The sequence below is a fragment of the Marmota flaviventris genome, chromosome 3 (assembly GCF_047511675.1).
Source record: "Marmota flaviventris isolate mMarFla1 chromosome 3, mMarFla1.hap1, whole genome shotgun sequence".
Lineage (NCBI taxonomy): Eukaryota > Metazoa > Chordata > Mammalia > Rodentia > Sciuridae > Marmota > Marmota flaviventris.
Window position 1 is genome coordinate 82,692,623 of NC_092500.1, and position 25,910 is coordinate 82,718,532.

The 25,910-nt window shown below is 32.8% G+C and overlaps 1 protein-coding gene and 1 pseudogene across 2 annotated transcripts in view; both read right to left on the reverse strand.

Moving 5' to 3' along the window:
- The window catches only part of Ccdc91 (coiled-coil domain containing 91), a 351,748-nt gene that overhangs the window by 182,566 nt on the left and 143,272 nt on the right, over window positions 1–25,910 (reverse strand). For both annotated transcript variants that reach the window (XM_027934258.3, XM_071610023.1), the window contains one exon: window positions 6,249–6,326. In XM_027934258.3, coding sequence (XP_027790059.1) covers window positions 6,249–6,326 — 78 coding nt within the window. The remainder of the gene's footprint in view (window positions 1–6,248; window positions 6,327–25,910) is intronic.
- LOC114091770 (U2 spliceosomal RNA) lies at window positions 1,030–1,168 on the reverse strand (annotated as a pseudogene).

Below are 25,910 nucleotides of genomic sequence, written 5' to 3' on the forward strand. Positions count from 1 at the left end.
TTGAGAAGTACACTCACTAGTAATCAGCCATAAGGTAATGAAAAGGAATTACAATTGCTATGTTAGATAATAAATAGGGTAAATATAATGAACAATAATAGATAATATTTATTAAGGGCTGGCTTAATTACTAGCTACATAGTATTTATTATTTTCACTACATGCCCACAACACTTTTGTGAAGTTTCCATGGCTTATTCCCTCACTTACTGTAGAAGTTGCATTTTCTTTTTTTAGTTGTAATTGGACACAATACCTTTATTTATTTATTTTTATGTGGTGCTGAGGATCAAACCCAGGGCTTTGCACGTGCTAGGTGAGTGCTCTACCGCTGAGCCACAATCCCAGCCCAGAAATTGCATTTTTAAAAGTTGCCCAATGTCTCACTATCAGCAAATAGCAGAGGTGGGGCTTTGACCCAGGTCTATCTAATTTCAAAAATCTAGGCTCTTAATCAGTAACCTCTACTAATATAAGTACTTAGCAGATTCACAGTAGAAATTAAGTCAGATGTGTAACATTCCTTCAGATAATCAAGGGAAAAGATATATAAATAATTCCATAAACTTACTAAAGATAGCATAAGATAAGACTGAGAGGCCTAATGCTAGAAAATAACTACAAATCTTATAGTTGTTTAAATGTGGCAATGGATTGCATATTGTCTTTAGACCACTCCTGAGTAGATGATTTAAAGTGTGTGAAGATAGTTATTACTCAAAAGAAATAAATTCCAATTTGATGAGGTCAGCTAAGCTCTTAAATACAAGGCTAACACAAGGCGAACCCAAATTTTCAATTCCTCGTGAAAAGATTAAGTCAAAACCCAGCTTGCTTCTATTTTTAAGTGAGAAATTGCTGATCACATCATTTGGAAGCTTAAAAACTGGTGTTTCATGTGAATGGTGTTAGGTACACATGATATGCTAACAAAAAATGAACTGGAACTTTAGGGTTTTTCTGCATGTACCTGATTATGTGTATAAAACAAGAATGGCACTTTGATTATTAAGGTTTTAATTAATATTTGGAAGTTGTGGAAATTTTCTGAGACAAAAATCACAAAATGTAATAAAATTTATAATCTGAGAAATTATTCATTTAAAAAGACCCATACTGATAAGAACATATACTACACTTGATCTTAGCCAAAAGGCCAAGAAGCAATTATGTCTATCTAGAGGCCTGTTGCCATTTCTGTCTTCAGTGAAATTTTTGTCCCCAGAAATGATAACAGATTGAGTTGGTGTAGTGTATTCTTGGTTATCAAAAAAAACTCACGTAGCTTCAGGATTTTGAATTGGTGAATATTCATGATGTGTGAAAAAGCATGATATACACCACAATCTCAATCACACAAAATGGGATATTGTGTATATATGCACACACCTAGAGGGACACGTCCAACTAAGCTTCTTGTGACTGGATGACTTTGTTCTTTGCTTGTGTCTTTGTTTTTTTGTTTGTTTGTTTTTGTTTTGTTTTGTTTTGTCTGTAATGTACAATTTACTTTTAAAAAATAAAAATTATTTTTAAAAAGTCCCATACTTTAAAAAAAATAGAAAAGTCATCAGTAAAGATTTGATGGTTAGCCAGACACAGTGGCACATGCATGCCTGTAATCCCAGGAGTTTGGGAGGCTGAGGCAGGAGGATTTCAAGTTCAAAGCCTGAGTCTGAAAAAGTGAGGTGCTAAGCAACTCAGTAAAACCCTGTCTCTAAATAAAATACAAAATAGGGCTGGGGATATGGCTCAGGGGTCGAATTCCTTTGAGTTCAATCCCCAGTATCCTCTCCACCAAAAAAAAAAAAAAAAAAAATCCAATGGCTGAGGATCTCTTTTATGAGAAAAGGATGTACACAAATCTTTAACTAGTATGGATATAGTAAAAGTACAAATAATGTCCTAACTCAAGATCTTCATTATCCCCAGGATAGTCATTTTTAAATGAAGGTTTTATACACACACACACACATATACATATATATACACAAAGTAACTACTACTTTAATTTGGATTAAAAGACATAAGAAGAGGGAGGTAGGACTTAATGGCAACAGCAGCCATATGACAGATGCAGTACTTGTCCTCTTTCCCCTTAATTATAGCTCCAGTTCTAAAAGTTAGATAAGGGTGAGGAAATCAAGAATAAGCGAATAACCATCTTAGTCTTCTGGCACCTACACACAGTATTGCAGTTCTCTAATAAGGAAGACTTACAGAAAGCCTCAAATACTGGGTACAAACTGCCCTTGCCATGGGGGATGATTGCAATTGGATCAGAATATGGAGCAATGTATGCTTCAGGGCACAATCAAAAACAATAGATCAATCATTTTAAAGATGATAGGAGCTAATAGCATGGTGTAAAAAAAAATACACAAAAAAAATAAGTTAGAAGCTAAGCAGGGAAATCAGGTAAAGAGGGGGTAAAAATGTGTTTAAGAGAGTCTTTAAATACTCTTCAGACTAATGCAAGAAACACCAGACCATTCCACATGCAAAAATAAAGCAGGCCACTGGGTGCAGTGGTGAATCCTGTTATCCCTGCTACTTGAGAGGCTGAGCCAGGAGGATCACAGTTTTAGGCCCGCCTCAGCAACTCAGCAAGAGACCCTGTCTCAAAATAAAATTAAAAAGGACTGGGGATATTGCTCAGTGGTAGAGCACACATGGGTTCAATCCCCAGTACCACAAAAAAGAAAAAAAAGGGGAGGGGAACCAAAAAAGTTAATTATGAAAGTAATTTTAAATGACAACATAATTAGACCTTTCTTCTTCTTTTGTCTCTTACTTATTTAAAAAGAAAGTGCATAAAACTATATACACACACACACACACACACATAAAATTTGTGCAAAAGATAAACTTTATATTCAAAGACATAAATGGGTTCAAAGTAACAATATGGGGAACATATACCATACAAATAGCAACCAAAAGAGAGATAAAGTGGCTTTACTATTATAAGAAAAAAAAGTATAACAAAACAATTTATTAGATTAAAAAACATCATAACAAAAACGTCAAACTATAATGAAGACATAAAAATGCAAATATATAATTAGAACATTTCCAAAATAAGCACACGAAGCAAAAACTAATAAAAATGAAAGGAAACAAATAATTCAATAATAATAATACTCAGACATTTAAATACCCCACGTTGAATAAAGGATAGAAAAACTAGGTAAATTATCAATGGCATATAGGAGACTGAAACAGCACTATAAACCAACTCCACCTAGAGACATAGAGAGAATACCTCACTAAACCCAGCAGTAGTAGAATATTCATTCTTCTCAAGTGCACATGGAAATTCCACAGGATAGATCATAAACTAGCCCATAAAATGATCCCCACTAAATTTTAAAAAACTGAAGTTACCAAAAATAAGTTCTCCAACCACAATGAAATTAAAGTAGAAATCAACCATAGCCAGAAATTGGGGAAATTTCTGTGGAAATTAAACAACATATTTCTAAAGAACTAATGGGTCAGCAAAGAAATTGCAAGGAACATTAGAAAATATTTAACATGAATAAAAATGGAAACAATATAACAGCAAAAATTACAGGATGAAATATAGTATATTTTAGGAGTAAATTTGTAACTATAAATGCCCATATTTTAAAAAAATATCATATCAATAACTAAATTATTTTCATTTTTAAAATGTATATTATTTTTATTAATATATATGAACTGTACATATTAATGGGGTTTAATGTGTCATTTCAATGTGTGTATAAGGCATTCCCTGATGGAATCCAGAGTTCCTTTATCTATTCTATTCCTTTCCTTCCCAAATTCTACCAGTTACTATTGTATGTCATTCAGGTTGGCTTTTAATTAAATTTTATTTTGTACTGATCACTGCTAGGCATTACTTCAGATGCTTGGATATTTATAATATATGGAAAAAAGCATTTCTACTACATAATAAATCAAAATCTCTGAAATACATGTCTGAACTACATTCAAATGGCTCCAAGATTATAGAACTACATCAGACACTGTTAGAAGGTCAGCTGCAACAAACATTATTTAGAAAACTCAAAAGGAAAGTCTATTATGTTTACCCATGTTTTTCCTTTTCCCTTTGTTCTTTTATGTTCCAGGATTCCTTCATCATTTCCTTTTTGTTGCAACAATTTCCTTTAGCCATTTTTTAAAGGTAGGTCTGCTGTGATAAATTCTGTTTTCCTTCATCTGAGAATATGTTGACTCCCCACAACGACTACTTATTCCTGAAGTATATTTTCACCATATATAGAATTCTGGGTTAACAGTTTTCTCCCCGCCCCCCCCCCCCCCAATAATTGATAGTTCTTCCATTTCTTCTGGTGAAAACTCCACCATCTTTCTAATTGCTTTTCTCCCATTGGTAAAAATGTAAATTTATTCTCTCTTTTCCAAGACTGATTTCTATTTAGTTCGGGGAAGTCTGGCTCTGATGTATTAACCAGAGTCTCCAGAGAAACAGAATCAATAGGATGTGTACAAAGATAGAGGTCTGTTTTTAAGGAATTGGCTTATGCAATTATGGAGTCTAACAAGTTCAAAATTTGCAAAGATGGACAGATGTTCTAGTTGAAGTCAAAAGGATGTCAGGATGCAGACCTAAGGAAGAACTAATGATGCAGTTCAAGTTAGTCTGTTGGCAGACACTTGTTTGCTTGGGGGAAAACTGATCTTTGATCTTCAAATAATTGAATGCTGCCAATCCACATCATGGAAGACAATCTGCTTTACTCTGAGTCCACAGAGTTAAATGGTAATCTTATCCCCCCAGAAAACACCCTTGTGGAAACATCCCCATCCCAGAAGTGACAAAATAGCTGAGCAACCTGGCCCAGTCAAGTTGACATAGTAATTAACTATCACAATGTACCTTAGCAAAGATCTTTTCTTTGCTCTTTTGTTTTTGTTAGCACATTTGGAATTCACTTGGTATCTTGAATATATAGTATTATATATTCTGCCAAATTTGGGGAATTTTCAGCTACTGTAACTAAATTTTTTTTCAAACTCCACCCTCTTCTTTCAGGACTCATTTAATGAAAACAAATTTTAGAACATTTCTGTAATCCCACAGATTCATAAATCCCTACTCATTTGTTTTCAGACTTTTTCCTGTTCTCTATTTTCAAGTTAGGGATTTCTATTCTTTATTTTCAAATTCATACATTCTTTTCTTTTTGTTATTCTACAATCTGCTGTTAAACCATCCCAGATTTTTAAAAATTCTGTTAATTGCATTTTCTACTTCTAAAATTTCCATTTGATGCTTCTTTAGATAATCTATTATTTTGCTAAAGCTTTCTGAGATTTTTGTTTTTCCATTTCTGTTGTGATGTACATAATTTCTTGTTAAAACATTTTTTTATGAAGGATGCCATCCTTGTCAGAACCTTAAAATTCTTGTCAGATAATTCTAACATCAGTATTAGCTGAAGATTGGCATCTGTTGTTATGTTTTGTTTTGTTTTTAATTAAAATTAAGATTTTCTTGTTTCTAGTATTGGTTGTACTGGTACTGGGTTTTTAAATTTTTTAATTAAAGCATTACAATTATATGTAGTATTTAGGTTCATCTGTCAAAATAATACATATAAGGAATTTGATTTCAATCCCCATTCCCCAACTTCCCTTCCCTGCTCTCTCTTGTTGTTCTTTCTCCTCTCCTCTATTGATCTTCCTTTCATTCCCTTATTTATTTATTTTAGATCAGTATTTTCTACATGTATATACAGGTGAAATTCTTTTTAGTATTTTATATACGATTATATCACGCTATTGTTAAATTCATTCCATATTTCTATCCCGATCCCTTCCTTCCTCCTTCCCTCTTATTCTCATTTTTCTACTGATCTACTTTATACCTTCATTATATCCAGTCTCCTCCTTTGCCACTTTCTTTTCCTCATTTTGTTCCACAGAGACAAAATAGATAACATAGAAATGAATTCTACAGTATTTTGTACTCAGATTTCTTCACCTGCTGATATCATATTTTCAAATAGACTAAGTTTCACCAATACAGTGCAATATCTAGCATTATCTTGTAATCCACCAAGTATGTTGCAATGGACATTGATTGATCAACTGAAAGGAATGATATACCAAAATATGCTTCACTATAAGTATACAATTTTTGTATGCTTGCACATGATTTATGTGTGTAAAATTTTTACTGAAGTTTTTCAAGTTTAAAAGAATAAACAAAGAAATTCTAAAACCTCTACCTTATATTCATCCACAATAATGCTAAGGGCTTCATGACCAGCTTTTCTCATGTCTTCCAGTTCTTGTTTATGTTTTTCCTGAAAGAAAAAAAAATCATGATTTATTCTTCTCTTTTGTTTTCAAAATAATTATAAAACCCTTGACTTTTGCTTCTGTGAATGATCAAGCAGTTTGTAGAGTTCTAATGCTGCAAAGGAAATAAAAGTTCTACTTAAGAGTACTGGGAAGCACAAGGCCATGAGGAATTGAAAGCAAATAACTCAAAAGAGAAAACCAGAAAACTGTGCTGGGAGGTTAAATAAAACAGGTAATACTGTTTTCCCTGGCAAGTTGCACAAATTGTGCCAACTTCTAAATGTAGGTGTTCCCTGGTGATCAGACCTCTTTTTAAAACACTAATTAATCTTAATTCTATTACCTTAAATAATATTTATCTGTAACTCCTTACAATATATTCCCAAACTCTGTCATGGCTGACTGCCAAATTTATTTCTCTACTAACCTAATTACATGGGTATCTAAAAAGAATCTGAAAGTTAAGAAGTTCAAAGTCAAAATCCTGGTTTTCCTCTATAAATATTCCCATGCTCAGACAAAAAATCTTGAAATCATTTTTAATTTTCTCTTCTTTCTCTCTCACAAACCATGTACTACAATTCTTTATAAAATCTTGTTGTCTTTTTTTTTTTTTGAGAGAGAGAGAGAGAGAGAGAGAATTTTAATATTTATTTTTTAGTTATCGGCGGACACAACATCTTTGTTTGTATGTGGTGCTGAGGATCAAACCCGGGCCGCAAGCATGCCAGGCGAGCGCGCTACCGCTTGAGCCACATCCCCAGCCCCAAAATCTTGTTGTCTTGATTTTCATTTTAAATTCCTTAAGAAACTCTTTAATAATATGGCATTGTTCTAAACCCTTTACAAATATTTGTTCCCTTAATTAATTTATTTAAACATATTATAACCATCAGATGACCCAGTGTCTGAGCACTTTGTAAGATCTTCACTGCTACTTCTCTAGTTGCACCGTGAGCATTCTTTACCAGGATTACTACAATGCTCTCTTGTTGCTGAAATTCCATTATCTCTCCAGTAAAGTAGCCAAGACAATCCTTTTAAACTTTCAAATTAGAAATTTTATGTAAAATAATAAACATTCATCATTATCCACAAATTGTACTTTATTTTTTTTCATAGAAACTATCATTACTGAATGTTTTGCATTAACTTATCACTGCCTACACCACCACCCCCTCACACACACATACTATATTAGGAAAGAAAATGATAGTACTCTAACACTATGGCTCTTGATAAGATGAGAAAAAGACAAGCATCAGAAATATTTCAAAGTCTGACACATGTTTAGTTAGAGAAGGTAAAGTTTTACTTGATATTGAATATATATATATATATATATATATATATATATATATATATATATATATATATCATGGTGCCTTATTTATAGTGTCAGCTCAATAAATAAGGACTGAACAAAGAAAATAGAATGGGTAGAATTTGAAGGCCAAACATATGTGAGAAATGAGAAAATAATTTTTTTCTTCATCAAAGAGAGACAGAGCTACTTTAAATCAAAATAAGAATATTAAAACATGTGGAAGTTGATTTTGAATTTAGGTTCATATACATGCTGGGTGGGTGAACAAATAAGATTATAGTTAATGTTCTTTTTTCTGATTTGTTATACATATAAGTTAACAAACATTTTTTGGTCATATTTCTTTACCTGTTAAGTAAGAGAGTTGGATTAAATTATTTCTAAGACAACCTTCCAACTTTCTTTAGGCTAGTCTAGGATAGAGTATGCTACAATTAGATCAATCAACTCTGCTCTGCTTACTTCAAAGTTAATAATACGACCACACTGTAGCATATCAGGCTGCCCAGTTACCAAAAGAAAAATACAGGAATAACCAAATACTACATATACATAGTCTGAAATTTTTATTCAAGAAAATAAAGTCAAAAATTTACAACCTATCTTCAATGTAGTCAAAACCAAATTTAACCACAATGATAGCTTTCTTTCAAAATGTCAAATCCCAAAGCATCAATAGAAAGGGAAGACTTAGGAAAATGCTCTTCTTGCCTTAAATAAAACTGCAGAATTTTTAAACAAAAATAGATGTCAAAGATAACTATCCCAATGCACTCATTTAATTATTGAGAAAAGTGAGGCTTGAAAAGGTCAAGAAATTTGTTCAAGGTCAATGAGTTAAGTGAGGGCAGGGCAAAGTCTAAATCACATCTCCTGACAGTCATCTCAGTGTTTATTTAAAAATATTCTAGGCTAACAATGTAGCTCAGTGGTAGAATGTTTGCCTAGCATGTACAAGGAACTGAATTATATACCTAGTACCGCCCCCACCCCCAAAAAAAATCATGTTAAAAAATGAACTGTTTGAATGTATTCCCAATCTTATTAACAGGTTTGCTTTCTGAATGAAATTCAATAATACAGAGACTTATGTCACATATCATACCTTCTGAAGAAACTAAGTCATAATTGGTCATTCTTGGTAAAACCTGAAATAGTCCTTCATCAATTCTTTACAGCCAAGCAGAAATTTTGGTCTGACAAAAATGCTGCTAAATAGGTGCTTTTCAAAGCACATTCCAACCAATCCTCCACTACACATAACCACTTGATCCCAACTTCTTTATTTTCAAAATGATTAAATATCTCATATTCTTAATGTGACTGGACATGATTAGTAATCAGAAAGTATCTGTTGAATAGCTATGTAAACAAGGAACCATGTGCTTTCCAGAAAAAGGATAAATTAGCAAAGTTTTTATTGGTATGATTCAGATACCTGACTCAAGATTTATTTATAAAAGACCTGAAGCTATGGTACAAATTAATAAATATTTTTAATTCAAATTCTATCATTGTTGGCCATTGCCAAGCCACACTGAACCCATACTAATCACCTCTAATAAATTAATCCATGTTTAGCAAATAGAATTCTTTGCCAGATAGATGGTTTTAAAATCCAACATTTGATTAATACGTTTGGAATAAATTATTATAAATCTTTAAAAAAGGAAAAAGAGGAAAAGAAAGAAACTCCATGGATCAATCAAGCATTACATTCCACCTACTAAAAGACAACTGATGTTAGTTTCCAAATTCTTTGGCCAGGAGCCAGTCTATAAATAGCCTACCAGAACATAATTAGCTAATATCATCTGATTGAGAATAGTTTTTCAATACAGACTTCACCACTACTTTCTCTGAAGCCACAAGACTGCATCCCTTTCATAACAACTAATCAACTACATTGGAAAAGGCAGGCATAAACACCTCCAGATTATCCAAAAGGAAATCTGTGGGTCAAAAATGAAAATAAAGATAGTAGGCTAACATCCAACTAATGCACTGAAAAGTTCTGACTGAGACATAGTATAAAATTCTTCTCTACCACAATCTGAAGAATCTAGCACACTTTGTAGTCTACTTATAAATGCCAAAATAGTACAATAAAGATTTGTTTAGACCATACTATCAAAACAGAAGAAAAACAACACCTCTTCATTTTTCATTAATCCTAACATCTAAGAGTTGCAAGAAGCCTAGTTGATTCCTAAAGAAAGCAAAATTCTCACAATCTTATGCAACAGAAGTTTTCCCATTGAATAAGTATTTACTCTTTATCTTTCCATCCTATCTGATTTCTCAGTATCTTTATACACTCCAACAAAAACAGCACATAACACTTCAAATTCTTCCCCAATTGGTCTCACAGATTAATTATTTTTAGCCAAATACTAAATGGAGATAAAAATGACATAGGGATATCAGAATCAGTCTAAAGGTATCATGTAATACTACAAGTTGAAATAAAACATGTTTGCCTAGTAAACCATCCCTAGTAGTGAAACACATGCTTATTAAGATTGTCCCTTTAGCTTACCATACTCCAAATCATGAAGGATTAACATCAATCTCTGGCCCTATCCCACTAATGGCTGCCTTAACACACTGCATAAATTTCATCAGCTAATAAACACAAACTATCAGCTGTGCTGAATCCTCTCAATCAAAAACAAGATAATAAAGCAAACTCTTCCTGGAATTTTCCTAACAGATAAAAGATGGGGTATGCAAAAACCCCTACAATCTGCTTGTATTAGCAAAGAAGTAACTGATATTTCTATGTGCTAATTTACAAAAGAAAGACATGACAACCTCATATCCATGTCCAAACCAAAACTTTTAGGAAAGGAATTAATAAGTTAGCAAATGAGGAATTTATAAGCTAGTCACCAAATTCATCATTCTGAAGATGAAAACAACTACTCATGTGGAATTCATAAGAGAAGATGTGTTTACCACAATGCAATTATTGTTGTCATTGTCATTTCTCCATTAGCATAACATCTCCCTTACCAGTTACATGCTGTTAACAAAGGCCAAATCCTGCACAGCTTGAGAAACTTAGCCTCTTAGAAAATCCTGGCTGATGATGGCTAATTTGTTGATTTGATTGGCTATATTTCTACTGCTACTTCAATATCACATTATTATTTGCTTCAACAGGAAAAAAGAAAAGAAACTCAACTCAGCACCAGATTAGATTATTATTTATCTTCAGCTTTGTTAAGATCTTAAAAGGCTGGTTACCTTGAGAAATAGATGCTTAAGATTAACTCAAGCCAAGCAGGGAAGAAAGAAATGGAAGCGAGGTAAGGAGGAAGAAAAAGAAGGTCAAAAATAATAAAGGAAACAAGGTGGGAGAGGGAAGAGAAAAAGGAGGAGGAAGGGAAAAAAGGAAAAGAGGGAGGGACAGAGGGAAGCGTAGACAACATTTTGAATCTAAAAAAAGCTTCACATACTTGTATTTAGGACAATTACAACAACCCTCCCCACTCTGTGGTTCCAGGTGTGGGCATCAGTGTAGCAAGGAACAATTTCCAGCCAATGATAAAGAAATAACAATGATAAAGAAAATACCTTATATGTACACTAAATCTATAAACATTACCCTAATCATTGTGGATATAAACCTCTCTAAAATTCTTATATAAGTTTTATGACTATTTCCTATTTTAAGGCTGTTTTCCAGAGTTTGATTGGACATGGCACTGCTACCATATGGACTTAAGAATTCTGACATTCATACATAAATTTATACTATTTAAAGTCACGAAGTTTTGGAAAATTTTTATCAAAAGCTTAAGAAAATAATATAGATTTTGGTACTAAGAAGAAGGGTGATGCTATAACAAGTACTTTAAAAAAATGAAAATGACTCTGGAATTATGTTATAGGCAAAGACTGAAAGAATGTTCAGATACAAGTAAGAAAAGCATAGATTGCTTTGAAGATGGTTAGTAGAAATATGGGCATTAAAAGTAATATCGATGGGGGCTTAAGAGGAAGTGAAGAACATGGTAGAAAAAGCACTGTTACTTGACCTTATATTTTGGAAGGAGGGGAACTGGTGCTGGGGATTGAACCCAGGACTTGATGCATGCTGGGTAAATGCTCTACCACTGAGCTACATCACTAACCCTGAGCATCTGTCATTTGAAAGTGTAAATAAATCATAATGAAAAGAATACTGGTAGAAGTATGAACATTAGGGTGCTTCTGGTGAGACTGCAGACAGAAATGAGGGCCATATCTTTGGAAACTGGAAGAAAAGTGAACTTTGCTACAAAGGAATAAAAATTTTGGCTGAGGTGCATTCTACTATTAGATGGAAGACAGAACATAAAAGTGATAAATGTCCATATTTAGCTGCGATTTCTAAGCAAAGGGTTCAAGGTGCACACACCAGTTTCTTCTTGCTGCTTTTAGTAAAATGTAAGAGGAAAGAAATGCATTAAGGAAGTTAACTGTTAAGCAAAAAGGAACTAGCACTTAATGATTTGGTTGTTCCTAGTCTATTCATATTACAAAATAAGCTAGAATTGGGAAATTCACTATTATAAAAGTATGCCTTAGGAGAAAATCAGGAGTGTGACTGGATGAACTTTTACTAAAAAAATTAGGTAAATGGCTCATGGGTCCAAGAAACCATGTATAAAAAGCTAGGAATAGATACAGAGTTGGACCAAAGGATTTGTAGAGAACCAACTGTCAAACAGCATTAAGCCCCTTAGTGTACATAGGAGATCCACATAGTTTTGAGAATGTTATACTATTGGAAATACAAAAAATCTTCGGCTGAAGGGGAAGAAAAGAAATAAGGGAGACCATCAGGTTTCTGGGATTCTACAAACAGGAGATAAGCTGACAAACAGCAAAACTGTAAATACATGCTAACCTTCAAGAGAGTGGAACAATGACTCTGAAAGTAGAGCTATAGGAGCACAGACCAGGAACACAGGCCCAGAGGCAGAAATTCAAGTCATGGATATAAGGCAGAAGCCAGCAGTCACAGTCACAGAGGAAAACAGAGCTCCAAGTGCAAAAGGTAATAAAGTCATAACCCTGGGCACAGAAGGCACCTGGAGTGCAGGCCCATACATCAACTGAGCTGGAGGCACACATCCAGATGCTCCCCAAACTGGAGCCACAAGTGTAACACATAAAATCACAGATGATTATTCTCAAGCCTTTGAGACCTAATGGAATTTACCATACTGGCTTCTGAACTTTTTCAGGACTGGTGATTTCCCCCTTTCAGATGGGAATCTGATGCCTGTACCACCATTGTATTCTGGAAGCAAATGACTTCTTTTCTGGTTTCACAGGTCTATTGACAGAAAGGAAATATACACCAGGACTGCCTGTACCCAGAGTCTCACCCACACCTGGGTTAGATGGTTTAGATGATGACATTTGGAGCTTTTGAGATGGTGGTATTTAGATGAGATTTTTAGACTTACCACTGATGTTTCAGTGGATTGAAATTTCCAGGGAAGTTGAGACTGAATGAATGAATTTTACACAATGATAAATAAAATTTGGGGGTATCAGGATAAGACTGTAGTGGTTGTGTTATGTCCCTAAAAAGATTTGTTCAAGTCCTAATCCCTGGTACCTATGAATGTAATCTTTTGCAAATATAATTAAGGATCAGTGAACTAAGGATTTAAGGCTGGCCCCAAATCGAATGACTAATTTCCTTATAAGAGAAAAGAGAAGGTGATTTAAGACATAGGGAAGAAGGCCATGTGAAAATGAAGATAGAAAATGGAGTAATACTGCCCAAAGCCAAGAAATGTTGTATATGAAAACCTAGAAAAGATTCTTCCCTGCAAACTCTGAGCAAGTGTGTTCCTGACAATACGAATTCTGACCCTTACAACTTTGAGACAACATATTTATTTTATTTTAAGCCACCAAGTAGATGATAATTTGTTATGGCCACCTTAGGTATCTAATAGGGTACTTTTCCATTACCTTTCTTTGAATGAACTTCTTCCTTTAGACCTCAAGTGCTTTCACATTTACTCTGTCCCATGTGTGCCCAGAAGAACTAGTATGTTAATATAAAATGTTTTTCCTGATGAGACTATTGCATAGCCTCTATCAAATTTCTTCTTAAGTGTTAAAAGTAATAATTACTATTTATTTGAGTTCTCTCTCCTAAATGGAATTCTGGAAATTTAATATGGATCTTAATACTAGCAATAATACCAGATCTTTAAAATAGACAGCAAAACATACACAAATCATTTACTGTTGCTGCCATGCAGAGTGCAACTAAAACACTGGAAAGTAGTTCTTGTTTTTCTTATCAAAAAACCCTACAGTTAATCCATACTATACCATGCCTCATCTGTAATATGGAGCTTCCAATCAAAACTGCTTATGCCTAAAACTCATTAATAAGAGGTATCTATGAACCACCAGCCATTTAAAAAGTCCTTAGATGGATGACAAATATTAGAAGACAATACCAGAAAAGAAAAAAAATATCTTGGAAAAAACAGATTATGGAGGATTGAAAAATAACCTTAACTTCATGGAATTCACAGAAAATAGGACATTCACAAAACAAGAACAAATACTTTAAAATGAAAAGATTCAAAGAACAACAATAATAAAAAAATCTCTTAGAAGTTCAAAACAATTACATGAAAACATCAACTACGAAAAAAGGGATTAAAAATATCAGCCAAAAACTGAGATAGAAATAAAATATGAAAACTAGATACAATAAGACAAGCATTCCAGTAGATACAGGAACCATACAATAGTTGTTACAAAGCAAAGAGAAAAAACAAAACAGAACAATTCATCAAAATTCAAGAAATTCCCCAGAACTAAATAGCAAGTTGTAAAATACTTGTTACAAAAAACAACATTCCCAGATCCCTTATTATTATGTTTGAATTTCTAAGAGCTTTTTAATTGTTGTTGTTCTCTGAATCTTTTCATTTTATAGAACTGAAAAGATGTTTGAGATAGCTCCCCAATGGACATATATAAGTCCAAGACTTGTCACCTCTAGTTCTACTGACTACTAAAAAGGACCACCATTAAAACATATCTAACTCATACATTTACCTTAATGTGTACAATATCATTTGTCTTATAGGAAATAAGGGGAATTAACTTAAGGTCCAAAATAAAATAATCTTAAACGAAACATCATTTTTATGTGGGAAACACTCCTAAAAGTCAGAGTTGTCTTAAGAACAAAGCTCATAATAGGCTTCCCAATCAGAAAAACAAATCTGGGGAAGCAAGGCAAATTAAAATAACTAGTTATTAGTAAAGACCCTAGAAGTGTATAAGTGTACTTCTAGGACAGTTGACATACTCCAAATTTCCAAATGAGTCAAACATAAGGTCATCTGTGAGAGACAGATGTCTTAATTAAGTTCTAATAACTTAATTAAGATTAAACATATGTAAGATCATAACAAAAATTAACAGAAAAACTTTTCATAGAAAAAAATCATAATGAGTAAGAAGCACAGGCAACAACAAATTCAAGATAAACAAAAAGTTGTGCAGGAAGGGAAAAAAATCATAATATGTGATGTCATTCAGATAACAATAGCATTTACATAAAAATTATACTTGAATACTGATCTAACCAAATTTATGATACAATTGTACTAGAGAATAAAAGGGCATCAAATGTGGATTAGAAGTACGATTTACAAAATCTGAAAAACCAAGGAGTACAAATACTATAAAAAGTATGTTACTTTAAATATACTAAAATATATCATTTAGAAGCTGAGACAGAAATACTAATTTAATATTTGAAGGTAGTTGCTGTTGGGGTAACAGAAAAAGAATGAGTGGGGAAAGGATCTGTGAATGTTGTTTTTCATAGCAAGTATTTTACAAGTGACTATGTTTTCTTATAATTCTGATAAATTATTTTTTAAAACAAATATTATCTGTGTTTAAATCTCAGACTGCAATAACTATACATGATGAATGATTAAATACTTATACAAACCCTACAGTTTTCATACTTAGTAACAACATCTAAATACATAAGAATGTGTAGGTAAATGTAGCGAAAAGTTAAAAACCACATAAATGTTCATTTAGGAAACTCACTAAATGAGTGTTAGATGCAAAAGCAAAACAGAAACATTCAAGGGCAAACTCCAACATAAACACAATTTCAAAACGTCCTTTCCTTTTGTTTCAGCTAAAACTTTTTGGTGAAATTTAGGAAGAACCAGCAAAGATCATAAAGCCACTCTAACTTTTCTTTTAGGATCCTAAACTTGACTCATTATAAAACTGAACATACCAAAAACATCTTTCTGTCCTCCATTTAACCATTGTAACATGTGCTCTTAAGACCCTGAGTTGAGCATGTCCAGAATCCTGTCAGTCTTTCCTTCTTGAACAATGACCCTGAACTGAGCACACTCAGAAACACACATCCTAAACTAAGCCATTTCCTAAAAGGCCTGCCTCTATGATATGTATAAGCTCCCTGAATAAAATCCCTGTGCTTCTCTTCCACAAGGAGAACATCCCTTTGCAGAAAACTCTGGTGCAACCTTACTCATTGATGTTAAGAAATTCTTTTGCATTTTCTTATCTTCTGGTCATACTTACTGGTTTAACACTCACCAAGGAGAGAACCTCTTGCATTTGGTTACAATAGATGATTAAGGAGAAGCTCTTACTACTATACTGATATAATATATGTCCTTTTTTCTTGTTATTTATGTTCTTAACTAAAAGAGCACATGATACTTTTGTATTAAAAAAGGAGAAAAATTAATATATACACATAAATATAAACAGTATACGTGTATATACCTAAAATACCCATGGAAGGATATATAAGAAACTGACAGCATTGACTGAACAGTAGGGACAGAAACCAGGCAGCAGAAACTGTGAGACGAAGACTGTATCATATTACCTTCTGTACTTAAGATATTGAACCATGTAAATATACTGTCATTTTGAAAATAAATTATTAACCTTTAAGATAGTAAAACACAAAGTATCCATCTTAATAACCTAACTCAATGAAACAAATTCTCTCATAAAATTTCTGATACCATGGCTTAAGATAAAGTGTTCACATTTTGAGGGATAAAACAATAATCTCAGCTTCCTCTCAGTTCATTATGTGGGCAGGTACCTTTTCTATTGGCACCTGAATGACATTAAGTAGTGAATATAAACAACCAATGCTTTTTAAGTATTTACTGAGGAAGAAAATGGTAGAAGGATAATTGGCCTAGAAGAAAGACCTGAATGATGTCAAAAACTAAGCTTTAATATCCTCATTGGTAAAAAGAGACAATAAACTTACTGGTTTATTATAAAATTTAAATAACTAATGCATACAAAGCAGACAGCATAGTGCCTTATACACTGTAATCGATCAGTAAATACTTGTGTTCCTCATTATCATCTTTCTTTCCCTTTTGACAAAAACTGTTGATAAAGCAAAGAGATTTTAACTTAAGTTTTTGTCTCAGAATAAAACCATATGTAACAATAAAGACTGACGTGGAATACAAATAAACATATTACACATATGAATTTTTTTCAAATGAGAAAAACAATTCATAGAAATAGGGAGAAAGTCTAATGCCTCAGAAAAAGTTTTTGTTCTATATATAACCACAAACATGATATTTTTACTATACATACTGTTCCAGAGTTCCATAATACTAAAAACAAAAACAGTTAAATATATCTATTGACAAAAAAAATTGCCAAAATTGACTATTTTCCTTAAAAGTGGTCCAGTAATTAGTATGTGGTTGTATTAACACTAAATTAGGTATATTCTTATATATATATATATTCATATATATATATTTTTTATATACATATTCTTTTATATATATATATTATATATATATATATTTATATATATTTATATATTTACAGCTCACTAAATTCAATTCTTACATAAATATTACCTTCTTGATATAATTTTAACCCATGACTATAATTATGGCCCTAAAATTTCACACTGCATTTTTTTCTACTTTTGAAATATCTATTAGTTTGAAAGTATAAAATTAAGAATTATTTTAAATATGAAATTAAAATACCATAAGAGGGCTGAGGATGTGGCTCAAGCGGTAGCTTGCTCGCCTGGCATGCATGGGGCGCTGTTCGATCCTCAGCACCACATAAAAATAAAGATGTTGTGTCCACCGAAAACTAATAAATAAATAAATATAAAAAAATACCAGAAGAAATTGTTGCATAAAATATAGATCATAGCCTTCAGATGTTAACCTACTTTTTGTTCTCTCCTACTGTGACAAAAGTAGCTAACAAGATAGCAAAAGAATTATATCACTCAGAAAAGTCATGTCAATTTTTCTGAAATTAATGTTAGAATAATGCATAATGTCTACGAAAAAATAGAGGTTCACCTTTGAAAGGATGATAAAATCTTCAATGCACCAAAAAGTTAAATAACACATATTTCTAGAGAATTTGTTTTATAAAGTAAGATAACAACTCCCTAAGTACATTTATTATTTAAAAAAACTAGTATTAAATCAGTAAATTGTTTAGTTACATAATTATACAACTAGTAAAGACCATAAAGATGAGAAGGGCATATTTTTCCCTCTGTATTTTATAATTAATGAAAGGACTGGTAAAGAAATTGAACTGCTGGGTCTTTTCCCTGAGGTCATTTTTCTATCTGATAAGGAAATTCAGTAATTCTGCTAGCCTCTTATTCCACCTACTCTTTCAACAAAGAGAAAGCAAGATGATTGCTTAATCCTTCAGTTGGTAAGAAAAGGTTGAGTATGTGTGGCTCAGTACCCTTCCTCTCAAGCTCTCCCAACCCCACACCTCTATATACAGATAGGAGTCTATATATGACATTGTGCAAATCTACATATAAACAGGTTACATTGTTATATATTATATTTGAGAAATAGAGATGTTAAGGGAGTTGAATGTATGCATTTGAATGTATATGCATATTGTGTGCATGATACAGGTCCACATACGTGTGTATTTCCTCTCTATGTACTTCTAACTCTCTTCTCATCTCTTTCTCAATCTGTTTTTCAATCTCTCTCATCTCTCCCTCTCTCTTTCAACACACACACACACACACACACATAAACCTGACTACACAAAATATGTATTTTACGCCCTTCAGCACCTTAAGTTTACAGGGCCAGTATCCTCAGAGGATTATGTAGGACTTTCCACCTATGCCAAATAAAAAAACAAATAAGTATGTCAAATTCAGATACAAGGTACTAGTGATGTTTTTTAAACAGCTAAGCCTACTGGTTCACAATTTCTTCACTCTGAAATCTCCAGTATCTCTTCAATTCTCTTTTCTCCAGTCTCATAAAACAGAAGATGACTTCTTACATGTGCCTATCTACTTCTCTATATAGGTCTGGACCCATGTATGTAGTCTTTTCTACAATTATTGTGAAAAAAAAACTGTGTTCCATATAAAAACAACACCCTTACTTTTCAACTAGATCCTACATCTCCTCAACTACCAGGAACCTGGCTCTCTTCTCAGAGCTTCTCTTTAATTTTCCCACTCAACTAAATCAATCCCACAATCATGTTATATAATATTTTCTAGCAAAAATAAATAAATAAATAAAAATTCTCTCTGGCCCCTCATCCACTGAAGAATTGTATCTACTCAGTGTGTCTCCACTTCCATTCCTCTCATTCTTTTAAATAAGCTCCAACAAGATTTAACCCCAGCCCTACCAAAGTGGCCCACTGAGATAATAAATGGATATATCAAATGCTTAATCACTGCCATAACAAACTACTATAACCTTAGTGATTTAAAATAACAAAAGAAAATTATCTTATAGTTCTCTATGTCAGCAGTCAACACAAGTCTCACTGAGATGAAATCAAGGTGCTAGCAGGATTGTACACCTGTGTGCAGAGGGATCCTATTCTTTGCTCATTCAAAATGTTGGCAAATTTACTTCCCTGCACACAGCACCTGCATCTGAGAACCAGCAGAGGGAATCAAATTCATTTAATGTTTTTCCACCTCTGTCTGTCTGATTTACCTGTTAGACTGAATCCACCAGGAAAATTAAAGACTATTTCTCCTCTTCAAAGCCCAAAACCTAATCATAATTATTAAGAATCTTTTGCCATATAACAGATCCACAGGTTCTATAGATTGGGGTGTGGACATCTTAAGGGGAATGTTATTTTGCCTAATATGTCCACAAAATAGTTATTTCTCAGTCCTGAGTTTAGGAAACCTCTCATCATTATTTCACTTGGAAACCACTGTCTCTTTGAAATAGTGTTTTCTTGGCCAGAATGACAAACTCTCAGTTCTCCTGCCCATTGGCCATTCATTCTCAGGCTCCTTTTACTGATTCCTTCTCATCTTTTCTCTAAACATGGGGTGCCTCAAATTTCAGAAATAATGGCAATGAGAATTAATAAATAACAACAAGAAATACCTTCAAAGAAGTGCACTTTTCAAAGTATGGTAAAGAAACCCTAAATATTAACAGGATGAGTAATAGCCTCCTCCTAAAGATTACCACATCCTGATTCCTGGAACCTGTGAATACATCAGGTTACACAGCAAAGGGGGTTAAAGTAGCAGATGGAATTAACAATGCTTATCAGATAACCTTAAAATGGGGAGATAACCTTGGTTATTTCTGGTGAGTCTAATGTCATCACTAGAGTCCACGAATGCGAACAGGAAGGGAGGCAAAGGGTCAGTGTAAAAGTGATGCAATATGACAAAGACTCAAACAGCCATTCCTACCTTTGAAGACAGAAGGGGTCATAAAACAAGAAATGCAGGCTGTTACCATAGCACTAGAAATCTAATGTACCAAGTGTAATGCAACCCTTTTAGAGAGGTTATAATATCAAAACCATTTAAATAAAATTACTAAGATGCTGTTCTTTTCACTCCTGTTCTCTCCTGAATATACAGAGGATTTTTCTAGAGGTTGCATGACCTATGATATCACCAGAGAATGAATAAACTAGCTGTCTTCCATAAGCCTAACAAAAATTATAAACAATCCCATTCTCTTTATTCAATTTGCGTGTATTTTAAAAAATGTAGTTGCTTTCATTTTTAAAATGATACTTATCAGGTAATGGGTTTATTACAGTTTTTTAAATGCATATTTTAAATTTTTAAAGCTTTTTATTAAAGTATGATAAATATGAAGAGATATAACCACATAAACAAAAGCTCTTTGAGAGTCACAATAAGAGCATTAAAGGGTTTCAATACCAAAACACTTAAGAGCAACTGACAGAACGCCTACTATGTAGGAAATAAAGCTCTAAGTAGTACATATATTAATATAATCATCACAATTACCCTGACAAATACTGTGTTTAACCTTATGTTACAGATGAGGAAATTGAGATATATTAAGAATAAACTACATGCCCAAAGTTGAGTGAGGTGAGACCCAAGCCTCCCCCGTTAGGCTCAAATTTATGGTTGACAGCTGCCTCTCAGGATTCCAAATTTTCTTTTACACTGACTTTGATGGAGATCTCATCTCATCACATATCTAACTCTTGCATTCCAAGCCCCTACTACAGACTTATAGATTAACTACCTAGTCAACATACGACTGAAATTTCAAAATGATATTGTTTTTTCCAGCTTCAAACAACAAAACTTGTAAAATATAATTTAAATATACCAATGAATACAAGAAAGCACTGACAATGTAACTTAATCCAAATTTTTCTGAATCCAAATTTAATTTTATGCACACATTTCCATCTCTAATTCAGTAATAATTCTTCTAATAATGCAGCTGAAAATAGCCATAAATCAAAACAGGTTTTTCTGCATAAGAAAATGCAGAGGTAGGGCTGAGTGTATAGCTCAAGTGGTAGAGTGCTTGCCTAGCATGCACAAGGCCCTGAGTTCAGTTTCAAGAAACACACACACCAAAAAAAAAAAAAAAAAAAAAGAAGAAGAAGAAGAAAGAAAGAAAGAAAGAAATTCAAAAGAGAACATGACTTTAAAATAGTAAAAAAAAAAAAAAATTAAAAAAGAATCTAGATGTATAACAAGGAGATGATTTTTAAAATTATGATTTATTTCTCTGATAAAATATTATGAAATATGTTAGTAAAGAATGTATAAGAAAATAGGGAATGTTTGCTATTTTAAATGAATTAATAGTATATGTTAGCATGAATTTGACCACAGTCAAAATACTCATCAAGAACAGAAACATACCAAATGTATGCTCTTATTTGGTGGAAGTACTATGGATAATATTGCCTTATTCTTGGAATTAAAGAAAGATGTCCAAAGAATAGCAATTATCTTCAAAATTGTGTCACACATTGAAAAAATAGTAAAATTAATTATTTCATGTTGGGAACAATTAACCTAGGAAAGATACTTGACATGGAGGCTTTACTAAAGGCTCTGTAACTTGAAACACCAATAATGCTGGAAAAGTATTATGCGTAACGTCTTGATAAAACACAGCACAAATGAAACAAAGATTTTCTTATAGAAGCAATTGCTTTGAATAAATACACTGTAAATGGAAGATATTTTTAGTTAGGAGCAACTCTGTAAAAAGCTGAAAATTACATGCAATGATCCGTATAAATACAAAAATGAAATAATTAACAAACTTTAGTTTAGAAAAAAAAAATTGCCACCAAGCATTCTGGCAACGAACGACCACTTTAATTTTTCTACTTTTAGGAGTGGGAATATTATGTTATGTTGTGATAGGACATCTAACATTGAACCACCTGTGGGTGTAAAAGCATAAACAATGACAACTTTCCTAGTCTCTCATCTACTTTCATGTTTATAATCATTTCCCAAAATGTCACTCCATTTCTAGGCATAAAAAAAGTCATGCATCCTACAAACAATTTATTAGTAATATGAATACAACTCTTTGAATTTTAGAAAAATAAACTGGTTACTAGTAGACTAAGCCTACCCCTCTGCCAAATGTTAGCTTAAAACAAAATTCTGAAGTTGAATTATTAAGTCTTGAAAAGTTCTTTAAGAGATAATGTAACCACAACTACAAAAATCACCACACTGTAACCATGTAAAATTTCCAATATGTATAATAATATACCATGTAAATCTTATTTGTTCTAATAGAACTTATGGAACACTCTTTTAAAAATCACATTTAGCAGAATAATAGGGATTTCCCAATATTCCAACAATTATTCTGATTAGTGTACCTATGAATCAGATTCTCTTCCTGTCCTATCATCAATTATTAATTGTTTTCTGCTCACAGCTAAGCAGGCTAGAGGAGAATAAAATATTCCAACCAATTCCACCCTGGGAGTATCCTGTTCTTTTGAATTAGGGACCTAGTGACTGGGAGTTGCCTGTTTATTTTTTCCATTTATTACTAAGAAATTAGATAAAATGATCTGTTTGTGTTTCCTTGGGAAGGGGATTAAGGGTAAAAAAAAGCAAGAGGAACTGCTTTTTGTTTTTAATCCACCCCTCAAAGTAGCTCAAATTTACTTTATTATAGTAAACTAATCATCATTTCTGAGAAAATAAAAACCTCTGGCAAATATCTCTTGTTATGTATAAGGGGGGAAAAAAAGTTGTGGTTTTTCTTCTGTTGGTTCCCTGTAGGAACAAACAGTTCTGACTCCTCTACACGCCATGATGGCAAACACTGTTTACACATCAGTGTAGGAACTGGTACTGAAAAAGCTGTCCTTCCACCAAATGAATTGTAAGAACAGTTAAAATAACCTTTAAAAGTAAATTAAAACAAAAATAAAAGATGGGGGAAGGTTTGTCTTATATTGGAATAAATACTTCTAAAATTAAATGATGAACAAAACAATAATGAATATTTAGTATCTTCTCTGAGCAAGTAATTAACGTCTCACCTTTGTATAGGTAAATGCTAAGGATGTAAAAAAGGGACACTGGGAAACAGCCTGACTGATGGAAGAACACAGCTATACTTAGCATTTCTCACCTGAAGCTATGGGTATGTTTGTTCCATCTGGAGAGGGGGTTTGTTACTATGCTGGATTGTTTACTTTGGGGACCAAGTGTTTTCACTCTTGCCAGTACAAAAAGCTGAATTTCCTATAAGCAGTTTACATGATGCCACTCCATTTGATTGGATTTCTTTATTAACTAAACCATAAGTCCAGAAAAACATTTTTAAATTTTTTTATTTTTAAAAAAGCATCCTCATGACTAAATACAAGTATAAAATTTGTGTGCTCTACAATATAATGCACAGGAAGAATGTCCTCAACTTTAATACAGAAGCCACCTGCCTTTCTTCCCACTATCCTAACAAAACTAGTTTACTGATTTCCAAGACTTCTGATGATTAAAAGGTGCAAGGAAATGAGAAGAATGTGGTAGGGAAAGATAGTGAAGAAATAAAAATAGATGATTTTAAACCAAGAGAAGTCTTTAGAGAAAAGGTATTACTTATTTATAATTCCCAGAAAACAAAGAGTTCATATTAAATGCTTTTTAAAATTTGCTTTAAAGAAAATCAGTTCCTTCTTCAAAAAGCAGTCCTTCAAATTGCCAGAGGCCATCCAGCTCGATAAAGAACAGAACTTTGCCAATGGACATGACTCTTGCTAAAACCATGCTAAACGTAGAAAAGCAAGTCTTCCAAGTAAAAGACTTATCTACAGCACCTCAAGTTCCTCAGGCTATTAGACTAATGCAACTCAAATGCCTTCCCTACTGGGCTCCTAAGAAATGTGCACATGCATACATATACAGTATGCCAGAAATCATCTCAACTCTACATAAAGGATAAGTGCAGAACTGTAAAAATATAGAAACAAACCAAAATAAACCACCAGGGATACTCTGTGATTGGTAATAATTAACAAAAAGATAAAAAAAAAAAAAGGGTAACAACTAAGTAATTATAGAAAAGGTCTTGGACAGAAATGTAACTACAAAACACAAAAAATATTTTGGAAAATTTATAATTCACATTATCATTAGAACATGAAAAAATAAATGTGTGAAAACTAGAAAGTCATAAAAGTCTAATCTGAGGTAAGTAAAGACCATTCAAAAACAATCCTAACAATTCTTAAATTTAAAGCTACAACAAAGGCAATCATGAACAGTGCAAGAAATAAAATAATGAAAAATGAGAGTTCCTGAAGAATGTTCTCCAGAAATACAAAATGATAGATACAAAAGTGAAAAGCAAAACATGAGACACCAATAAAGTCATCAGTTCCCAAAAAGAGTGGATATGCATTATTCACAAAGTCCCTATTTATGAATTTACCCTCTTACTAAATTTAATTGTAACTGAAAATCAACACTCCAGGTGCTTCTGCTGTTGTTCACACATGCTTAGTAGTGAAAAAGTTGAGTTGCCGAATAAATGTAAACAAGGTAACACTGCCTTTGTGTTCCAGTTGTCATACTGTAAACAAGAGTCATTTTCATGGTCTTTTTAGCATTGTGTTTTTTAAATCTGTGTGCTTATCATTGGTGATTTCACTGTTTAAAATGGTACCCAAGCATTCCAAGAAGGCTGTGATGTGCCTTTCAGACAAAATACTTGTGCCAGATAACTTTACTTCAGGCACCAGTCACAGTGCTATTGGGTATCCAGTCAGTGTTCATAAATCAACACCATATATTAAATACGATGACTGCCACAGAAATATGCATAATATATGCTGGTCAATTAAGAAAAATAACTAGGAAAACTACATCTTAGAAAAACTCAGAAAGGAAAAATGACATCCAACCAGCTTGGTCAACTTTTACACTATCATCAATCATAAACACATGTAATCTTTAATGACTTTCATAAAATACTGAACTCATTTCCTAATTCAAAAATTAAGACAAATATTCTAAGAATTTTTTCTCATTTGTTAACTTATTCCTCTGAAAGATAATATGCATGTATAAAAAAGTATTTTAAACATTATTTTTAAAAATAGTTGAAAAAATTCAAGATACAGTTCTCTATACTTTCAGATCATGTCTGCCCTTTAGTTATTTAGGATGTTCTTTTCTGAATCCCCTTCAGGCCTTTCAGCATCTTTTCTTAAAAATGTAATCTGTAAAAACTAAGAATAAAAGTTATTCTTAAAGTGTCCAAGAAACTTCAGCTATACTTTAACCTTAACTCAAGCTAGTGTACATCATGTTACTTACTATGTGCACTTTTTATCAATCGAGTTATCGAGTTTTTCTTTGGTGGTTTTTTTTTTTTTTTTTTGGTCACTACAGCAA